The 22,331-nt window shown below is 45.7% G+C and overlaps 1 protein-coding gene across 1 annotated transcript; it reads right to left on the bottom strand.

Annotated features, from left to right (window-relative positions):
- Positions 1-3,405: 3,405 nt before the first annotated feature.
- Positions 3,406-21,021, bottom strand: efhd2 (EF-hand domain family, member D2). The gene is made up of 4 exons (XM_067240541.1): positions 20,459-21,021; positions 7,267-7,414; positions 6,864-6,998; positions 3,406-6,687 (listed from the first exon to the last, which is right to left on the bottom strand). The coding sequence occupies exons 1-4, from the start codon at positions 20,737-20,739 to the stop codon at positions 6,556-6,558; spliced, it is 696 nt and encodes a 231-aa protein (XP_067096642.1). The 5' UTR covers positions 20,740-21,021; the 3' UTR covers positions 3,406-6,555.
- Positions 21,022-22,331: the final 1,310 nt, after the last annotated feature.

The following is a 22,331-nucleotide window of genomic DNA, read 5'->3' on the forward strand; positions in this document are numbered from 1 at the left end:
AAAATGTCTTCATAAAATATATATAGAATTTTTTTGCTGTCTTATCTGTATCTTGTACACTTTTTGATAAAAAAAAATCACGTTTGGAATTTTTTTTTTTTAAACTTTAACTTAATATTACCCTACCTGATATTCACTCTTGTAATTCAAGCACTACTGACATGTTATGAAGATAAAACATTTGGCGGGCCCCAACACACTCCCCCTTCATTTCGAAACCTGTCTATATTGAACAGAGGTGGCAGATGTGGCCTGGCGTTTCTCCACGCTACCTCCAGGTGTTTCTGCTGCCGTTTGAGAAGCACCTCCTCCAGGGGAGTCCTGGCCTGCTCCCCCTCCTCCTTCTGGGTCTGCTCCCTCTTCCTCCTCTCCAGGACCTGGTGCAGCTCCGGCTTGCTGCTCAGCCCCAGACCCCTGGGCCCATAGGAGGACAAGCACACGGCCAAGGTTAGACTGTGGCTTTCAGTCTCACTGTATCACAGTGTTATCTCTGGAGGTTCTTCGTTACTGACTCAGGGTCCAGGTACACAGACTAAGATAGGATAGGAGTAGATAGAGGGGCAACACAAACAGATCATTTACAGTACTTTGTGGAGGACTCCAGAGACTACTTTTACCATCCAGCTACATGCTAATACCATTATAATGCATATTATAATTATTACCTCAGCATTAAATAAATACACCAGCCAAATGTCAAATGTAAATACACCAGCCAAATGTCATTGGCAACATGGAATATTGACCATATGTTTTTTTTTTCTTTTACAAAGTGATAGTTACAAGCGTGTAGAACAACTTCCTCCAAAACTAGATTAAAAACTGTCAATATCGCTCAAAGGTCCCTGAAAGCTGTTCCAATCACTCAGTGATTGATTCAAGCTGTACAGAGTCATATAAGAAGTGCATCTGTTGCTTCGGGTCAATCATTGTCAGTGTAAATATCGCTTTACTGTGGTCCTCGCTCCCAGTGGCCCAGAAAGAAGTGGAGCGCCACAGGGAAAAAAAAGAGGGTGTACTGTTGCAGCCCGTGTGAGAGCACCAGCCAGAGACACAGAGAGAGACGCTCATACATTTTTGATGAAACAAGCACAGGAGAAGAGAGACTCGGGTGAAAGGTAATGTAGCTGTGCTTTTCAAGGATGGTCAGATACAGTCCTTCCACAAAGCCAGGATCACAGAATGATTGTCATTCCAGGAATAGTAATCTGAAGGTTGCCAGTTCGATTCCCGGCCGTGCCAAATGACGTTGTGTCCTTGGGAAAGGCACTTCACCCTACTTGCCTCGGGGGAATGTCCCTGTACTTACTGTAAGTCGCTCTGGATAAGAGCGTCTGCTAAATGACTAAATGTAAATGTAAATGAATAAAAACACACACTTGTTATCTCCTCATGCAAAGTGCACTCATTCCATCAATGCAGAGTGCACTAATTCTACACACAAAATATGTAACACACCAAAAGGCGATGTTTATGGCTGCTTATATCTCTGTTTCCTTTGGCTGCGTCCCTGTAGTGGGTGTGCTTAGTGTTCATGTCTGTGGTGCCTACTTCTTGTGGGCCAGCAGCAGTTCTTTATGAAGCTCTTGGTGTGTCCTGGAGTTCTTCAGGGAACTGGTCTGTCCAGAGAGGTTCTCCACAGAGCTGCTGCGCTTGAACTCCCCTCTGACTCCGTTATCTAGGAAACACACACACACGTACACACAAGCATACACAACGCACATGAAACACGCTCAGACACGACATGCATACAAACACATGCATACACACAAGGGCTCTTACACACACACACGCACGCGCACACACACAGTGTAGATTTAATGATGGTCCAATGATGTTACATGAATGTAACTCATAGTAACATTCCCCCAAAAATTGAATATCACTTTGGATTAAAAGTACCTGCTAAATGAATACAATTTAAAATGTGAATCAACACACAAACATCTGCGTTTGTGACCTCCATGCCCCCAGGCCTCAGGGCCTCTGCCCTGGTGCTCTGACCTCGGTTATGGTGGAGGCTCTGTGGATGGGGGCTGTTGAGGGTCCGACTCCGGAGGCCAAGGTTGGGGGTCCTCGGGGGCGGCAGGGGATAGGTGGGCGCGTGGTGACTGTTGCTAGGAGACGGGCCGCTCTTTGACATCGTGGGCTGGGGGATCGGGTCAGCGGTTCTCAGGGTGTGGGCGGAGTTGTGGGAGGAGTTGTGGGCGGAGTCGTGCGTGGCGGCAGCGGCAGCAGCAGCTCTCAGGGCACAAACCGGCACGATGGAGGACAGCACCTGAGACTGGGCCCTCAGCCACAGCTCCTGCTGCATGCTGGGAACCTGCGTGGTGGGGGAGGGGAGGGGGGATTGCAGAGGGGAGGGGGGAACGTAGGTGATGACGGGTGGATGCAAAGAGGACCGACAGATTGAAATGAAAGAGGGGCGGTGAGCGAGGTAGCTGGAAAGAGATAGGAGAAAGGGTATCCCTAAAGTGGGGATGTATAATTAATCATCTGGTGGGTATGTGGATCGTTCATTCAAACGGGTGGTTACGGACAGGGGAAACAGCGGTGGTGACAGAGATTCGATGACAAAACTGTCATCTGACTGCTGAAATAGAACGGGAGAAGAGGAAAGAGAGAGCGAATACCTGAGATCGAAATCCAGACGGTTTGGATCAGGTAATTGCTTAACCAGCTCAAAACAGCGGTTGAAAACTATATATACACAGCAGGTATTCAATGATGAATTTCCACCACATCACGACAGTCAGTGTTATCAATTCAAAGGACAATTACTACACTACAGTATCAGTTGTTCAAAAGAACGTAAACATCAGTCCCGTTTAGTACCATTTACTGAATCATGACTAAAAAAAATGTTTCGGAAATAATATCTCTTCAATGCAAAATTCTTTGCTTTGTCCACATTTACTGGCATTCAAATAAACCCTCAGAATTATAATTTACTTCATAAGAGTCATTTCACATGACACCACAAGAACAATAAGTTTGTTATAAACTTATGAAGATACTTTTTACAAGGAGGATAACAATCATTCCCACTTACCTGTGCTGCGCCAGTGTTTCATGTATTATCCCTTGTCTGCAAACAGAAGGCATCACCCTAGGTGGACAGCGATACTACCGAGTGTGACGAGCTGTTCGTTACCTGAGAGGACCGAACGTGCCACTCTCATTTACGGACCTACGTGAATGTAATTCTGGAAATCTACCACACGGGGCACTACTTCACTACTTTAGTAGAGTGAATTCATACTGTCTGACTGACATTACCTGTTTTATAGACTTGTGCCACAAATTTAGAAAAAGCATTTGACGAAAATGCTTGTTTGTCGGTTCATTCTCCTATAGGCTAGCTACACACCGGGATAAGATTATTATTATTCTCACACAGAGAAAAACACTTCAAATTAAATGTTTATTTATTGCCACAAGAATACTCATACATTTTAGTAAGAAAATTAAAATAAAATGTGTTTTATAGAGTAGCCTCATTTGTTTTCTCATCATCGTTAGTCTACAAGAACACAATACCATAACACATTGTAAAAACAAGACTTTGACAATGCCTGCAAGTAAGATCACAAAGGAGTATGTGGAAAAAGTAAAGACCTTGAAAAAAGAAGACTTAATTATAACACAAACAAAACAAAGCCAAATCTTCAGAATATGAAAAGTTCTGTCCTTAACCTTTAACAGTGAAACGTTCTTAAACTGAGACTAGTTCCACAAATCTTGTGGAGCAAATCCCATTTGCAAAATCAACCCTGATTGAACGTGGATTTAAAACTTCGCCTTGGCAATGAATTCATACTATAATGCATAATGATGTCCAACTTGTTTAATGTATAACATTGTAACAATGTCCCATTACCAACATTTTAGTATTACTGTATTGTACCCTGAGCATGACTTCTATCACACTACTGTAAATCATAAAGGTCCTAGAATGTTATCCATGCAACATTTATGTGACTAGCAGTGGAATGAAAGGGACACAGGATCAGCATTTGTTTTTTGGCACAATGTCACCGTAGGAATGAAGACAAGACGGAGGGAGAATATACACATGGGAGAAAGACAGGAAATGAGAAAGTGAGGAATGAATAACCCTGGTCCCTACATTGAGAATATGCACCCAAACTCCAACAAAGTCAGTGATTTGTATTGGATCAGTATGCTAACATGGAATAAATTGCATGTCAAAGGTCAGAACCAAGAAAGGTTTAGAGTATAACAAATCCAAATGACATTTTGACACAAATTACTGTTCATAAACTAGTCTCCAAATCACATAAGGAAAGCAATGTCTAGTTTTCTATAATTAAACACAGAATAAGAACTGGCCAATCACCTATCACCAGGAAGTTGACTAACCAGTGGGGGTGCTTTTTCTTCTTCCCCTTTATCTTTTTTTAAACCAGGAGACCAGCTTGTGGACAACACCCATAAGTATGCAGAACATTTCACAGAACCCCACACCATACAAAACTAAAAGCATTTTAAATTCTATTGTCATGAAAAAATATTATATTCTTTATACACAAGCTCTCAGTTGAATTGTGCTGTGATTTGCTGCCAAGTCTTCAGCTGATAATACCGTCTAGAACACAAGGTCGAAAGCTCACAAACGCTGAAATCTAATGTTTAAAACAACCATTTCCCTCATTTGATATTGTACTCCTATTCTGCAGGCCATGGAGCAATTCAATTAAAATGCATTTCATAGAAGCAGGTCTTACGGTACACTTTGTACATTCTGCTCCTTATTATAAATCTGTTACTGAGTGAGCTGGTTAAATTAGTATCATAAAGCCATTCTATGATGTCAAATGAAAGCATACCTAAGGATTCTCTAGATACGGTCACTCTCCAAAACGAGTATAAATCGTGACTACGACCTATTAGGTCTGCTCGAGTTACAGCAGCTAAAACCACAGAGTGTATCTGGACCTTCAAATATTCAATTTGCTCAAAATGATCACAGGGGAATCAAGCAGGGGTGAAACTAATTTTGCATCAGAGTTATGGATTCACCGACTGCCATTCTCTAACCCTGTGTTTGGTGGTTCCGGTCTTGAAAAGGATTGAACAGATCAAATGAGCGATGGATGAGTTCCCCGACACCAATGAAACAGCAATGACGGACTTTTAAAGCTACAGTACAACTATTCCAGGAAACCTAATTTAAACCGGAATCAGCAAACACAGGGTTCCTTTAATACCTGGACAACCACCCCAGCCAAACTCCTTCCACCACGCCACGCAACAAGAACCATCGTTCAGAGTTCCAGTGGTACAACAGTTAGTTCCCCAAGACTTCCTGATTCTAAGCACGTGCCGTCTAGCCCGAGATTAAAGACACACAGTAGTAGCCATTTTGGATCCAAACAGACATTTTGGAGATAATTCACATTGTGTTGTGGTTCTACACTAGAACTAGCACGGTGAAGTAGCAGAGCGTAAGTACAGTATCAAAGTTCAAGATCAAGTTCAGATAAGGAAAGGTTTTAATGTCACCTATACCCACCACAACCATACTTCCCATAAGAAAGATATGTCAATATTTTGACAAGCAATAGTAGCAAGGTAATAATCACACTCTAAAGATGTCTGATTCTTTCATAGGAGTAAGCCAGGGATGGCATTGTGGGTCAGTAGTTTAGGTAGAAGACAGATCACACTCAAGCTAGGGAACCATTTTGTGGCGTTAAGATTGTCAGACCCTCACAGTGTCCATGCAAAACACACTGCTCAAAAAAATACCACCACCATGCATGCAAAGACCTCCATGCCCATAACCAAGCCACACTCACCACACTCCCCCCCCCCCCCCCCCCCCCATAAATGAACATTACAAATATAGAACTATATTAGGCTTTGAACGTTACATGTTGAACATTTAGCTAATCTACATTAGAATGGGATTGCGTGCCAAGTGAAAACAATGTGCACCTGTATGTATGTTTTCCCTCTCAAACAAGGTAATGCTGCACTGGCAGGTGAGGTTTTTAGGGCACTGCCAGGGTACAGTGATTTGCATGTCTTTGAGAGTGTTTCCGACTTCCTACAGGAAATGACATAATGTACAGTGAGCCTAGTGAGTGCTTGTGCCACTGATAGCAACTAACACAATGGATTGGATATGTTTTTTTTCCCTCCCTGAAATACCAACTACACCTCAAACTAGAATCACATCACTAGAAAGAATTTAAAGAATGGGTTGTCTGAAACCATTTTTACACACAAATACAGTACCTAACCTAACCAACAACAGTGCTAACATTGTGACGAGGTGAAAATTCCCACCAACAGTAGACATAACAGACATGTGAACCGTCCAATCCATTGAGTTACAGATCAGTGAGTAACCGCACAGGGCTTGAAGTCAGTACCTGACTCTCGTCCCAAATGCCTTGCATATAATAAAAGATGGGAGCTTTCACAAAGACATTGATGAAACCGACAGAGCCAGTTAGCGAGGAGGAGGGGAGGACAGGCGGGGTGGGGCAGCGTTTTTGGGAGAGAGGAGAGCGACGGCGTCGTGGGTCATTTGAAGGCCGACTGCAGCTCCTTAAAAGCAGCTTGTCTCACTTTCCTGTCCTCGGCCTGTTTCTTCTTCTCCTCCTGCTCCTGACGGATCTCCGCCTCAAAGCGGCTGCCCTCGTTGATGGCCTGGACCTACGGAGATATACGTACGGAGTTGTAGCAAGACGAGGAATGGGTTTCAACAGTAGACTGCGGGTGAATCAAACAAAACTACAAAATGAGCCATTGAAGCTTCGGGTTGAGCCAGTAAACAGCCGCAGGTAGGCACTTCCCCAGTAGCAGAAAGACCCCCAGGGGTGTGGACTCACTTTGGCTTCAAAGAAGGTCTTGGCTCCCTTCACTCCTTCTGTGGAGACGTCAATCTCAGAGAGGCGAGCCAGAACACTGAGCCCACTGTCCTCAGGCAACTCGCCCGCCGCCGCCTTCCGGAAGATCAGCAGGAACTGAGAGGAAAAGAGAGGGAGAGAGAGAGAGGTAAGAATGTAAATGCAGAATACATCCTGGACACCTGCTGCATGTGTCTGAAACTGATATATTTCAGTTCTTTGTACTAAAGCTCGAGTTCTATATGTTACCGTGCAAGTTCTACATTCTACAGTTAGAGTTCTAAATTTGTCAGTTCTACATTTTACACTACAGGCTATGGCTTAGCCTGTAGAGGACCCTCTCGTATGGGCCCTGCCCTCCCCTCCCCTCCCCTCCCAGTCTTACCTCCCTGAAGCTAAGCTTGTTGTCCAGATCCTCGTCCACCTCCTTGATCATGTTCTTCAGTCCCAGGTGGGTCTGAGGAGCACCCAGCTTCTCCATCATCAGCTTCAGCTCCATCAGGTCGATGAAGCCATCCCTCCCTGCGTCGTACCTGAACACACACACACACACACACAGATGTTTAGCCTGCTAACTGTTAGAATTTCAACACCTGACACTGATCCATGTACGTGAGCGCCATGGGAGTGTTGACCATCTTAGCACCATACTGCTTTGTTTCTACTGTAGCTAGTTCTCAAAAGAGTGGTGTTAGGGATTGGGGTGTAGTACCACAGGTGACCACAAAGGGGAGTAAGAGGATTGTACAGTTAGAACTAGGAAGCCCTCGTTTGTTAACTTATATTGCTGCTTCCTCCCTCAGGACAATGCAAAGTTCTCTTATCCATAGTTCTCAATACGCGTTACCACCATTCTTACCAAGTGACATATATTCAGCTAATTTGCATCACCTAAATGGCAAGAGTTTTTACATTTACATTTAGTCATTTAGCAGACGCTCTTATCCAGAGCGACTTACAGTAAGTACAGGGACATTCCCCCGAGGCAAGTAGGGTGAAGTGCCTTACCCAAGGACACAACGTCAGTTGGCATGACCGGGAATCGAATTGGCAACCTTCGGATTACTAGCCCGACTCCCTCACCGCTCAGCCAACTGACTCCCTTTTTAGATATTTTTATGGCTTCATGGGACAGTCACAGAGAGACAGTAAATGTATGGGAGAGAGGGGAAGACATGTCAAAACGTCTATAGCTGGAATCGAACCCGGGGTCGCTGTGTTGGGGCCTCAGCCTGTATGATACGCGCTCTACCCAGTGAGCCCCATAATACACAGTTTTTTAGGAAGTTCTTCGTTGAACATCCCTAATCCTTGAAGAAAGGATTATCCAGTTTCTGGAATTGGCCCAGCTTCTCTGTCCTGGTTGGTCATATCTCATCTGGCACTGGAGTCATCATTCTGACACTTGAGTCTGTGCTGGTGGCGGCCAGCCAGATGTATCCAAATCAGTGAGACTAGCATTCGCCCTGAAGGGTTTGGAGGACTGCTGAGGTCAAGTTTGAGCGTCGCAGTCATGCTACGGTCCACTCCAGGGCAGAGAGAAAGCGAGAGAGAAAGAGCGAGGGAGAGAGAGAGAAAGAGAGAGCGAGGAAGAGAGAAAGAGCGAGCGAGGGAGAGAGAAAGAGCGAGCGAGGGAGAGAGAAAGAGCGAGCGAGGGAGGATTTTTGTAGATTAGGAAGAAGGAGACATGGTGTGCCTTCAGCACTGTTGCCAGAGGCAACACACACACACACACACACACACAGTTGACCAAGGTGGGGGAGGTAGTGGTCTGAGCAATGCGAAAGTGTTGAATTTGATCTACGCAAATAAAGCATTATTTCCTGTCATACACCCACCCACCACTTTCCTACAAAGCCATAAAACAAACACCTGCATTCCCCCTCATCCTAGCCTGAACCCTGAGCTTTGAACATGCATCACCGTGACCCCTGGCCTTTCCACCAAGGGGCTGCGTCAGACCAGAGCAAAGGCTGATTGAGGAAATAGATGAGAGATAAGTCATACTGCTGCAAGACTCTGCTCACGTCTGCTGCTGACAGACGTGGTTTCCTCCAGCCATGAGCACATCAACTTCCTTCCAGAAAGAGACTTAAAAAAAAAAAAAAGTTAGATTTAGAGAGTTATAAGAGAAAATGTGGGTGATAAGTCAGTCAGAATGAGGGCGGAGTTCGTTTAGAGAAAGAGAGCGAGGGAAAAGAAGTGAAGTGGACTGAGCATGAGTGAAAGTGTCCTGAGCCAGGCAGCAAGACAAAGGAGGGAGTTATCCCCGGTCCAATGGGAGTCGGCGGAGTGTTTATCTGTGCAGGCAGGCTGGCATGGGCAGAGCCCCGCTCACACACAGGCCCCAGGACACAGGGGAGGGGGTCTGGGTCCGGCTAGGGTAACTCTGGGCTCCTGCCAAGGCAGAGTGGAGCTGTGTGTGTGTGAGAGTGAGTGTTTGTGTGTATGAGGGGAGTGTGAGGCACACAAGATTGACAGTGGTGTGTGTGTGTGTGCAGGAGTGCGTGTGGTGTGGTGTGGTGGGAATGATGACAGTGCCGGTAAATGCACCTGAACAAGGGAATGAAACTCAGAAGGAACCAGAGAAAACCAGCCCACTCATGAATGAGGAAGCACTGTGACCAACCAAAGGGCCGGCTTCCTGTTTGGCCCATTATGTCTGCAACCACTTCCTCTCCCTCTTTCTCCACTCCCTTGCTCTCCAACGGCTAGGGTAGTCATGGCAACGGGTACCTTTTATTGTGGACCATGGCGGTCTGGGGTGAGGCCCTCGCAAACAGTCACACTTGCAGATTTCTTTTCTCTTTCTCTCTCACACACACCTCCCCCCTATATAGCTCTCCAAACCCACTAACTACACATCCAGAATAGTAATTTAGGAGCTGCTGTATCTCTCTTTTTGGCAAACTAAACCTCTCTTTTCATCCATTGTTAGATTCTAGCCCACAATGCAGCAGTAGCCGTGCCAGTACGTACTTAAGAGGGAGAGACAGAGACGAAAACAGAGACCAATCAGAGACCAATCAGACACAGTTGTATCTCCCACGTTCAGTAATGGTGACATGTCCCAGACTTCTAAAACAGAAAACTTTGAATAAAATACAACTTTTCTTCATTATTTTTTTTTTTCTTTCTTACTTAACCTTTTGCTTGCTTAACTTCACGTAAGCAACTGCAAAGGCATACACTGAAGGATGATCAGCACCTGAAGCCAGGTGGTGCGGCTTGGTATTTCGCAGGTTTAGACTACACTTTTGTATTGGATTTCGAATACATTTCAGTGGTTAACCAATAGGGTGGTTACCGGAATGGTAATGTATGTCGAAGTAGAACTTACAGGGGTATGATGTGATAATGACTCAGTCTAAGGGTTATGAAAGACGGAGAACACAAACCGTTCACTACTGCAGTCTCAAACAGAGGTGGTTCACAGTGAAACCTGTCATCTTTCTCAGCTCCTTTTCTGGCCATCTAAATTAGGTCAGAATCCGAGGGGGGCCGATCAATCTGTACAGAACTGTGTTCCTGACTGCTCATAGATCGGCACTGCAAAAGCTAGCGGGAGAGCACCATTGTTGTGTTGAATTAGATCTCCGGAAGTCCAGATTAGGTCTCACGACCTGGATGATGTTTCAAAATGGATCCTGTAAAGGATTAATAAAAAGCAGAGGGCATGGTTTCCAGTAATTCGTCTGTCTTCATCTGTGCCCTTTCACCTCATAGACCCTCTCTCATGTTGACATTTTTCTCCATTCTCCCTCCCCTCCTCTCTCTCCCCCTCTCATCTGGACAATCTTCACGACACAGGAAGCATTCAGCACATTCTGTTACTCCGTGAGGGGTGGCCCCTGCTAAACGTAAACACTCACGCTTCCCTCCAGAGACAAGTACCCCAGCCCAGCGAGGATATGACATTGTCAGGCTGAGAGAGAGGGTTCTAGCACGTGTCCAGACCTCCTATAGCTCTGCTGAAGAGACATGCACAAATTCCAAGACTTCCTTTCATGCCAATGCTTGTTTCGGCAAGCAGATTGTTTATGTCTAGACGAGAGCCCAGTTTTACCCTCTTTTCATGCTAATGGTGATTCATACAACACGTTAGGATCGAGGTACACAAACTACTGATGGAAATGTGCTTTGAGCAGCGTGCTTTCGAAGACAAGTTTCAGTGCTGAGCAGCCAAACTGCAAAACGTGTTGTTTTAGGGTAACAAAAACAAGGGATGGACTTTCCCTGACTTCAGAAGGGATGTGGAGTTCTCCTCCCTATGGGGACGAAGGTCAACAGGAGATCTCAATATCGTCTGAACTTCAGCCCATTCAAGTACTTCTTCAAATAGAACTTGGAACAGGGCTTTTTGCATGTGCAAGCATACACACAGCCAGACAAGTTTAATATAGTCTGTGACCAGGTAGCAAAGCTCTCCTTTTTGCTGATGTCTGCAACACTTTCCAGCTGCATGACAAACCTTATCCGAACTTATTGAAATATAGTAATGATCTGCTATTTGGGTCATGACTTGTTCCTAGCCATAAGGAAGTGCAATTTGACAAAACTTCCTCAGAGATTTTTCTGGCATCCATAGAGGCAGGAGGTGAAATAATCTCCCTATTTGGTAAGAACAGACTCCACTTCTGAACTGGGGTGAAAACAGGCTCACCAACATATCTCAAGAGACTCAAAACTAGACATGGATGAAAATTAAGGATCAAGTTCAAAAAAATCTTTGGGTTTCAGCTTAGTTAGTCCAGTCATTCGTTGTCTCTACATTCCAGTTCTCCTCAAGTCACATACACGATAGACCAAAAGACTGCCTTGGTAGACTCACAACTCTATATACAAAGCAGAGATATGAAAAATGTGAGAGAAAAAACAAAAAAACAAAAACTGACCTTGAACTTAATATGAACTTGAACCAGATACTTTACAGCATGTGGTATGAGATCAACATGTCAGACTGGCTCTTAGCTCCTGTACACACAGAACAAACACAGGTGCATGACTGGAAGACAGTCAAAAGGGAAAGGCCTGGTATGAGCTTGACACACCTACAACCCCTCTCCTGTCCTTACATTCTGGGACTTAACACATATGAAATCATTCAATCATTTAGATCATGGAACAAACATTCACCAATCTGACTTAGAGGGGAATATTACACGCACACACACACGGTACTGTATGAATAAATGATGAGGTATATTGAAGCGTGTTTTGGAGGGACACGTGTGGTGGCCCCATGTGACGTGTGTGCATGTCTGGAATTAAATGTGTGTGTGTGTGTGTGTGTGTGTGTCAGCAGCGCTAATGAGCTGTGTTAAGGGTGTGTGTGTGGGTGGGGTGGGGGGGGGGGGGGTCCTGTCCCAGCTGTGTGGGGCAGATGGGCTGTCAGGGAGCCCACGGTAATCAGGTCTGGCTGCTGTCTTACAAGGTTGCTCCCCTCTGTCTGAGGGGGATCTGACAGCTGAGCCAGTCACCCAGAGAGACCATCCAGAGATACATACAACATCCACACACTCGACACAGAGAGACCATCCAACTATACATACAACATCCACACACTCGACACTGAGAGACCATCCAGAGATATATACAACATCCACACACTCGACACTGAGAGACCATCCAGAGATACATACAACATCCACACACTCGACACTGAGAGACCATCCAGAGATACATACAACATCCACACACTCGACACAGAGAGACCATCCAGAGATACATACAACATCCACACACTCGACACCGAGAGACCATCCAGAGATACATACAACATCCACACACTCGACACTGAGAGACCATCCAGAGATACATACAACATCCACACACTCGACACTGAGAGACCATCCAGAGATACATACAACATCCACACACTCGACACAGAGAGACCATCCAGAGATGCATACAACATCCACACACTCGACACTGAGAGACCATCCAGAAATACAACATCCACACACTCGACACAGAGAGACCATCCAGAAATGCATACAACATCCACACACTCGACACAGAGAGACCATCCAGAGATACATACAACATCCACACACTCGACATTGAGCCGTTGCGATGGTTCAGACAGATACTTGGGAGTTCTCAGCACCTCTCGTTTTTTTTCTAAAAGGAAATCACCACATTTGGCACAAAGATAATTCTGACAGCAGACCAAAACACCCCTTGGATAGTTCATCGAGAGGTGAGCCATGGAAAGCTTTCTAGGTAAAACCTTGACAAGCTACAACAAGCTCTGCTGTAAATAAGGATCGTGATCAGGTTCAGACATGCAAGAAATCGGACACAAACACTGGGTAGCTTATCAAATTTAAGATGTTGTTTGTGTTGTTAAATAACTTTTTTCCATTATGTGGGGTGTCAGGTGGCTGAGCGGTTAGGGAGTCGGGCTAGTAATCTGAAGGTTACCAGTTCAATTCCCGGCCGTGCCAAATGACTTGTATGTACTTGAATGTACTTACTGTAAGTCGCTCTGGATAAGAGCGTCTGCTAAATGACTAAATGTAAATGTAGGGCTCGGCTATGGTGGCCTAAATTCTAAATGAAGCTCAACACTGTGTAAAGCTTCACTTGAACCCATGCTTGTAGTGGTTAAACAAACCACCCAGTAGTGTGCTGGAAATAAACTTCACGACGACTTTGTTAAGCCTTATAGAAAAGAAAAAAAAGTATTCAAATGTAGGCATATTTAACTGACTGTCAAAGTCATTCATGCACAAAAATAACGTATGTGAAATCAAATTCTAACTATGCAACTCAGTTGTACAGCATGTACAGCGCTGTGAACGGCGAGTTGCAAAGACAGATTTAAATTAAAATGAAGATCACAGTTAGGCGGCCTAGATAGTAAAGGACGACCTCTGTACTCAGTCAAACTAGGCCACGCGCTCTCTAGAGCCTACTGCGACTCGCCAACAGTAGCAGTGGCAGATTAACTATGCATACAAAAGAAACGACCAACACTAAATATGAATCCGCAGAGCCAGGCTTCCCTTAACCCTGTAAGTGTTCATCCATCCCCTCTGAGTGCAACACTCAAGCGTGGCTTACTACCCACAATCCTCCTGGCCACGCCCTCTTTCCCCCTCTTCTCTCAGCCAATCTCCTCGCGCCCCCCCGGGGCTTAAGCCCTGTTGCCAGGCAACAGATAACCGGAGCAGGCCCGGGCATGGGGAAAGCCCTGATCGAAAAACGTGCTGCTCTACACCAGCAGGGTTATGACAGCCTGCGCACGCGACGCGTTACGCGCCCAACTGATCAGACACACTGAGGGAATGAGAATGAGTGTGTTTGTCACAGAGAGATGAAGTAAGGAGGTTGGAAGTGTGTGTGTGTGTGAGTGAGAGAGAGAGAGAGAGAGAGAGGGGGGGGGGAAGGAGGGCGATGTTATGGCAGAATAACGAATAATAGCATGTAGCTAAAGATAGTGTGAGGGGAGATGACATCACTTGGGAAGCAGATTTCATTTGTCATGAGACTGGCTGCAGACGGCTCTAAACAAACATAGCATCCTTAAAGCCCCCAGACCTGCTAGAGATTATCAACACAAAGCACAAACCACTGCTCTAAAGCTCCACCAACTGAGGATAATCAACAACAGCAGAAGGAAACTGACAAGTTGACGAAAATGTATTTAATTGTGTTAAAACATACATGAGTAAGTAAACGGCTGAACTGTGAGGGGACAATCTTTACGTGACTTAGTGGAAGAGCCCAGTTGACAGAGCTGACTCTCCTCTAGTACTCAGCCAGCCCTGGGGCTGCCAAGTAGGCCGTGATCTCCACATGCCAACACACAGACAAGCTTTCAGCTCTCCACACGACATCATCACACTCTCCCAAGACACCATCCCCCGACAGACACCCGCCTGTACACTTGGGATGAGAACCGCTCGACGACAAGTCACCGAAACCTCCCTTTCGTTGCGTCGCACCCGAGGTTGAACTGGATACCTTGGAAGCAGACGTCAAAGCAGTCCCGCCCCCCCCCCCCCCCCACACACACACGGCTCTCTGTGGGGACTCCATGACAAGGGAAGGGAGTGCAAGTGCTGGATGGGAACCCGGGCTTCCCAGCGTAGCCAAGACCCATCAAGGAAGAGTGGGACTTCCGCCCAGATGCGACCCTGCACGGGGGGGGAGGAGGGGTCTTGTGGGCTGGGTCAAGGCCGTGGGAAACTGGGGGGCTCTGCTTCGGCCTCCGCACAGCAGCTGCTTCTGATGGGAGTCGGAGTGAAACAGGTCTTCCCTCAGCCTGGCTCCAGTCTAGTGTGACATGATGCGAGCAAACACAGCATCGGAGCCAGTGGTCTTTCTGGTCTGAAGTGTTAACCTAGATGGCTGTCCAATCCAGTCCTTTCTGTTTCGATCATCACCTAAAAGTTATCCAAATCCTCCTATCAGACAAGCAAAGCCAGATCTTAAAAGCAGAGAAGGTAAATAGCCTAAATTATCCATTTAGAATGTAAGTCAATCCCAGTAAGGCAGCTACTGTAGGTGGAGATATCCTGCCCAGAGCTACAGGATCAGGGTGAAGTCTAACCTCTCCTCTCTGATCTTTACCTGCGGCGGTGCGGTATTGATTTTCATGGTGCCTTTGTCTCTCTATGCCCTGTAATCCATTCCCTGTCCATGCAGAACAGGCTTGAAAACCATTTGATGTGATTTCGTACAGATGAGAAGCTCGCAAGCTAGCTTTGCACTTCGAAAGGAATTATATCAAATAATCATTTACTCAGGTAATAGATAACTCATTTTGGCCTCAGATGCTCTTTACAGGATGTCTGATGATGGACCGAGTGATCCCTAGGCAATACAAACAGTCCATGGATAGCAGTTGATCATTAGCCTAAGTAAAAATAACATGGCATTCCTGAGGGTTCATGAGACTGACTTTGAAACGTGGACTTTGACAGTTGCATTCTATTTCAGTCTTCCAGGGCAGGTTTCCAGGGCAGTTTCTCATTCAGTTGATAAGGGCTGTGGGTTGAATTAAAGAGGGAATTATCTGACCCAAGACCAGCTCTTACACACAAATTCAACCTTCCAGGGATTTTACAACAGAACATGTCTGACCACCAATCAGAAGGCTGTTTGACAGAGGAGTTCCTGGTTCTGTAACCCTCGGAGATAGACGCCGCCCTAACAGCTGGGACTCGTTCACGGGAGAGTCCATTTGAGCTCCGGAGTGAGATCTATGTTTGTTTGGACGATAACTAGGAATGGTGCATTTCACTCCTGGATGGATGGGATTAGGAACCAGGTGACTAATCGGTTGCTCTTAAGCATTGCGATTGGATCAGCCCAACGTGGATAGACAGATTGAGAGAGTGGATATTTTTAACTGTGGTAGCATGGTGCTAGCTGGGCTTAGGGGAGCCAAGGGAACAGTGGGCTGTATGTGTGTGCGTGTGGTGGGAGAGAGGGGCAGGGTGGGGACACACGAGTGTGGGAAACTGATTTACATTACTTGGCCGTGGAGAGGCTAAGGGTTTATGCAGACCTGTCCACCATGAACATTGTTAGAAGGCATTTGTGGCACGAACAAAGATTTCAGGTACATGTTACTGTGTGTGGTGGCAGGGGGGGGGGGATTATGGTGAAGAGATATCATACATGAAGTAACCATATTAGGCAGCAGACAGGCTAATCATCTAATCTCTTTCATCTAACCTCATTATAAGGAGGTAAGGGGATCCCACCAGCCAGCAGCCCCCCCCCCAGAAAAGCCAGTGTGTCTCAGGATGTGGCCCCAGCAGGGGACATGAGGAAGAACCCCATTATACAGACCTAAAGTTAACGTCACTGTCAGTTATATTAAATCCCTTGTGACAGGAGTCCCCAAAGAAAGAAAAGGAGCGAAAGATCTACTGCCAGCACTAAGGGTCATTAAGCAGAGTCATTGGAGGGCGTGTGCTCTGATCCAGCATGAGAGACTGTCCAATAACGACAGCTCAATGAAAGACGGTTGCATTTGTAGGCAGACTCTTCCTTGATTCTGACCAATGAAACTCTTGTCAGAACTCTAAAATGTAGATTCTTAAACTCCTGCTGTACTTGCTAAATGCGGCATTTGCTCGTTGCTTTGGATGAAGGGTGTCTACTAAATTAATAACAATTTCATGTGGACAGTCATCTGTAGAGTAGGCGGAGTACCTTCAGCTTCACTATGACACAAATCAGTTTTACGAGCGGTTATGGCCACACAGTCCAGTGACCTTACAGGAAAATGTCTACTTAGCTTCTCCTTTCAGGGTGTGACGTGTTGTCAGGGAGTCAGGTGGCTGAGCGGTTAGGGAATCGGGCTAGTAATCAGAAGGTTGCTGGTTCGATTCCCCAGCAGTCAAAAATGACGTTGTGTCCTTGGGCAAGGCACTTCACCCTACTTGCCTCGGGGGGAATGTCCCTGTACTTACTGTAAGTCGCTCTGGATAAGAGCGTCTGCTAAATGACTAAATGTAAATGTAGTCATCTCTGACACTCCCTCCTCCACAGAAACTTGACTAATCAAACGCTAACTTTCCCCCTCAGTGTCCTCTCTATGCTATAGTAGTACACAGCTAGCCTAGCATGTAGCACTGTTTACCACACGCCAACCTCATCCCCATTCCTTATCAACCAGACCAGTCAAACAGACTTGTCTCCCCATTTCTCACCTGCCTCGTGTCGCTCTGTTCGCTCCTTGTCTGCCTTTATCTCCTCTGCTGGACAGAGAGCTTATGCTATCTTGCTAGCGGATGGCCTATCCTCACCCTGGTAATCCCCCACCGATGCAGGATGTGGGTGGGAGGGAGCAGGGGCTATGGGCCGGGCTGAGGCCTAGCAGTGGCTAGCAGGTCGAGTGGTAAGGACTGCACTTTGACCTGTGGAGCTGATTAGCTGCACTGGTTGCCGTGCAGTGGTTGCCGTGCAGTATCAAGACAACGAGAGGCTGCGTGAGCTATGGTGCATCAGGTTACAATGGAGTGTGTGTGTGTGTGTGTGTGTGTGTGTGTGTGTGTGTGCGCACGTATGGTAGAGGAGGTATGTGGAAGTGACGGGTCATTCCCGTAAAAGCCTATCGAAGACAGCAATAATGACATTAAGCATGCCAACTCAAAGTTCCATGAACAAAACCAGTAAGTGGTTCTCCAAGAATTCCCACACTGTACTTAATATGACAGCAAGCCATGGATCAAGAGGCACATGGTTTGGTCAGCTATCACACAGTGCACGATTACGGTCGGCAATTATGTGTTTTTCTACAGCGGACATACAATCCAGGGTGTTGCCTTCACCTGATAGCGAGAGAAAGATAAGCTTTGTTTTGTTTTAAGCTCTCGGAGTCGGTTTTGCAACAACAGTCAGGGCTGTCTTGTCCGCCTCCAATCGTGACCTAAGGCTGTAGGAAAGCACAGCCATTTTATGAGACAGAGATGAAAGAGAGGACCTGATATAAATCACCTGTCTTACAACGCTGTAGGCTAGGCTGTAAAGAACACAGTAGGTGTGCCTGGGCTGCATGCTAATGACAAATGCTTTGTGTACACATATGATAAACTAGCGATACGTTAATCACGTTGTCATATAAAATAAGAATTTATAATTTCATTGTCTGCATTTTTATACATTTTATCATATAATTTATACTTTGTAATAAAGGATTAAGGATAGTTAATCATCTTCAAGGAACAATAAAAGTGACAGCAACCATTTTAAAAGGGTGTAATTATGGTTGTGACTAATAAAGACTGTTTATTGCACAGACAACTCGGTGAATGAAAGTAGGTGTTACATTCAGACGTATTGAGCGTATTTGAACACAAAGAGCCTTTGTGTCAGTCCAGCGCAGGTACTGGCAACCTTGCCTCAGACGATACACAGTCAAATTCAGAGGTTTTAGAAAGGAACTGCATATCCGTAGGCAATCGTGTTAAAAGCTGAGGTTTTCAAAAGGCTCTTGCAACTTGCCATCGCAAACCTCCAACGCATGTGGCTTGTTTATGCGGTCCTTCATGCCAAGGACAATAGTGCAGAATGCAGACCAGAGGTGCCGTTAGAAAAGATATAAAAACTGTGACAATCACATACTATTTTCAGCAACCTTGTCCACACTGACAACAGACAGTGTATGGCAGACATGCTATTTAGAGACCCCCCCCCCCCCCCCCCCCCAAAGGGGATGATAGGAAATCAAACTGAATCAGACAAACTGCTCAATGGTGGCTGCAAAGAACACTATAATAAGGTGTACTGTACACAGGGCTAGCAGGTTGATGCCTCATACTTGGGGAGGACTTCATGCCAGGACAGGTATGTATGGTTGAGGCTGTGACACACACTAAAAACCTGTTTTGAAGACAATGATTTCCAAGGAAGGCATGAAGGAAAATGAGGAGCTGGACGCTTCGTCTTTACATTTTAGCAAAGGTTTTTATCCAACGCGATGAAGAAATGCACCTATAATGAGTGCAGCAGACAATCAAGGACTAGAAGTGGAAAGGTTTCATGTGCACCTAAATTCACAAGTCTACGATATTAGAAACAAATCTAAAATTATTACAGAAACCTCCAGAGGCATAATGAACGCAATTGTTCCATTTCGGTACTCAAGTCTCTTAGCGGTTGCTCACTTGACAAAGACCCTCTGTGTTTAGGGAGTCGGCATGGTGAAGCAGAACTCACCAAGGAGAGTGGGATGTCCCGCCTCCCCCCAGGCACCCCCAGCCCGCCCAACACCCTACTCCCCGAGTGCTTCCTCTCTGAAACCAGAAAGTGTGTTTCACCAGGCTTGTGCTGCCAGATACAGCTCCGCCAAGGGCTTTTTGGGCAACGACCCCGGGATGGCTTTGACAAAGAGCCCTCCTCTCCCTTGGGCCCCTGCATTTCAGCTCTCTGCTGGACATTTGTGTTTTGTTCATTTGGAATTAGTCGGACATGATTGGCACGGCCACAACAGTATCCACACTGCAACAGTGTGATTTGAAAAGGACTTGAGATGAGTCAGGACCTCTTGTGTAGACAGTTGGGGGGGGGGGGGGGGGGAGTTGAAAGAGGAAGACAGACAAAGACAGCCACTAAACAGCTACAATGTGGCAGGTTGTGTAAGATGACAAGTCAATACAGGTTTCACACAGTGCAAGTTAAAGAACATGCTTTGTCTAAACTACTGCATCATTCAAGTACAGTCTGAAAGATGAAGAAGAGGTCAGACAAGAGGAATGGAAGAGATGGGTGGGGTTGTCGGTTGGGGCTGGGCAACACTGATAAACTCTGTTCACTACTGAGGACTTCAAGAGCTCCTAGCCAAGAGGGCTATAAATCCATCTCACACACATTTACTGTAGTATAATTACGTGATTTCCGGTCATCTAAATACACTTCCCGAATTTATACAAGTCTTTAGACTATCGAGGCCTGACCAGCCCCTTCTACTCATCTCTCATGCTGAAATGCCAACTAATGAGGTTGAAATTCTAAGAGGCGGTTGAAGGATGACATGCCTGAAACCAGGATGAACCAAGGAGGTATGCCATCAGCTGACATTAAGGCAGCGTGATGGGTGTGTGCGTGCAACTCACTGTTTAAACATCTTCTCCATATCTTTGATCTGCTTCCTGGAGAATTCCTTGAACTCGGTGTAAGGGTTGAAGACCTTCATGCTAGGCTGATGGTGCTCGCCCACTCCGTCGTTCAGCTCCCCCCGCCGCTGAAGCTTAGCTCCCAACTCGGAGTCCGCGCTCGCAGTGCTCGGTTTCTCCGCTCCATTCTCGTGTGTACAGTCAACGGCCACCGGCTCCTCTGCCCCGTCCTCTATCTGCAGCCGACGGCTGAGTTTCGATGACAGCTCGTCTGTGGCCATGTTACAGTTGATTTAAAAGGAAAACGTAGGCTACCTAACTACAAGCCAAATAAAACAGCGTGAACGCATACACAACAGCAATAACTGTGGTCCATAAGCATCCGTCAGCGCTCTGATGTATTTATTTCTATGCAACTAGCTATAGATTCCCAAATGCGAATTATCCAACGGACAAAAATGCCAGTCAGACCAGAATCCACTTACAAACAGCAATAGCGCGCGAATGTATGTAGCCTAGACTTCAGCAGGTCCAGTGACTGTGGAAGGCACGAATATCTCCACTGAGTGTAGCTACTCTGCGTAGTTCATTAGCTTGTCTACGTAACATTCTGAAGTCACCACGCCTTTTAAAGGGACGCGAGTGGTGGTCAAACACTAGTCTTATGGTTCGACGTCATCAAACAGTGGGTACTGAAGGGTAGCCTATTGCAAATGCTTCAGATATGGGTCAGACTTTGCAATTCACATACTATGTTTTCCTTTATTTCCCACATTAATTGGGCCATATAATTAACGCCATGAGGTAGAAAAGTAAACAAGTGAAATAAATCAAATTAATCTAGGTTAGAAAAATATTATAATTGTTTTATTCAGTATTCTGTTAAACGATTATGTATACACTAACTTAGACCTGCACTCTGACACAAAATCCTACTGTATCGTGTAGGCTAGGCTATTTCATTTCACACACCTGTCATCAATTTGCCAAATTGTCTGCAGGGTGCACCTGCTGACAGTAACGTCACGCAGACTAGGCCTACATCAGGTTATATTCATCTTCTCTGTATTTGGCTATCAAAGTGGATATTGTACGTGAAACGTAGCATCCATCTTTAACGGCTGCTTTGCATCTCTGCACTGTGGTCGAAACTTTATTGGCTGGTTCCCAAATTTCCCTGACAAACTGCTTAGATCATAAACACACACACTGAATTTATGCCATGTTATAAACCAAAGTGATATGTTGTGATAGCCAGTAAATCTGTGTGAGATTACAAATTTTCTAACAACGGTCACTTACGCTGCTGGAGCATTAAAGTCGAGCGTAAATTTCGAGTTTTACATTCCAGTCTGTCTGCCAAGAGAAAATGAAGGCTACAGTAAGGCGTCGACCACAACAACTTCTCTTGGCTCTTTTTGCAGTAGTAGGGCTACTTCGAGATTCATTTGCACAAAACCCTTAAAGTAAACACCCAGCAATAGTCTCATGATTTTAGTTTTGTATTTAGCCTAGGCTTGTGTCCAAATCAATCAACATTTATGAACTCTCTTTAAGTAGCCTACTTATCTTTAATACTAACAGACGTCCACCAGTAAGGGGAGTCAACCGTTCAATTTTAAAATGGGCTTCTGAGTCCGGGTATATTGTTCTGTCGACAGTAAATTCTGGAATGCAGGTTGGCAAAACCGTGCTGAGTCAAGTACAGTGTGACACACCGTACAGTGTGATTTCTAGTGACCGTGACTCAGTCATCTACAGCGCAGTGTGTGGGTCGTTTGATTCCCTCTGACTCACCTCCCACGTGCTCTGCCAGTGACGCCCACACTACCTGAGTCACACCATATATGGAGAGACCGGCGAAGACGACCAA

This window comes from Osmerus mordax, chromosome 7, assembly GCF_038355195.1.
Source record: "Osmerus mordax isolate fOsmMor3 chromosome 7, fOsmMor3.pri, whole genome shotgun sequence".
Classification (NCBI taxonomy): Eukaryota; Metazoa; Chordata; class Actinopteri; order Osmeriformes; family Osmeridae; genus Osmerus; species Osmerus mordax.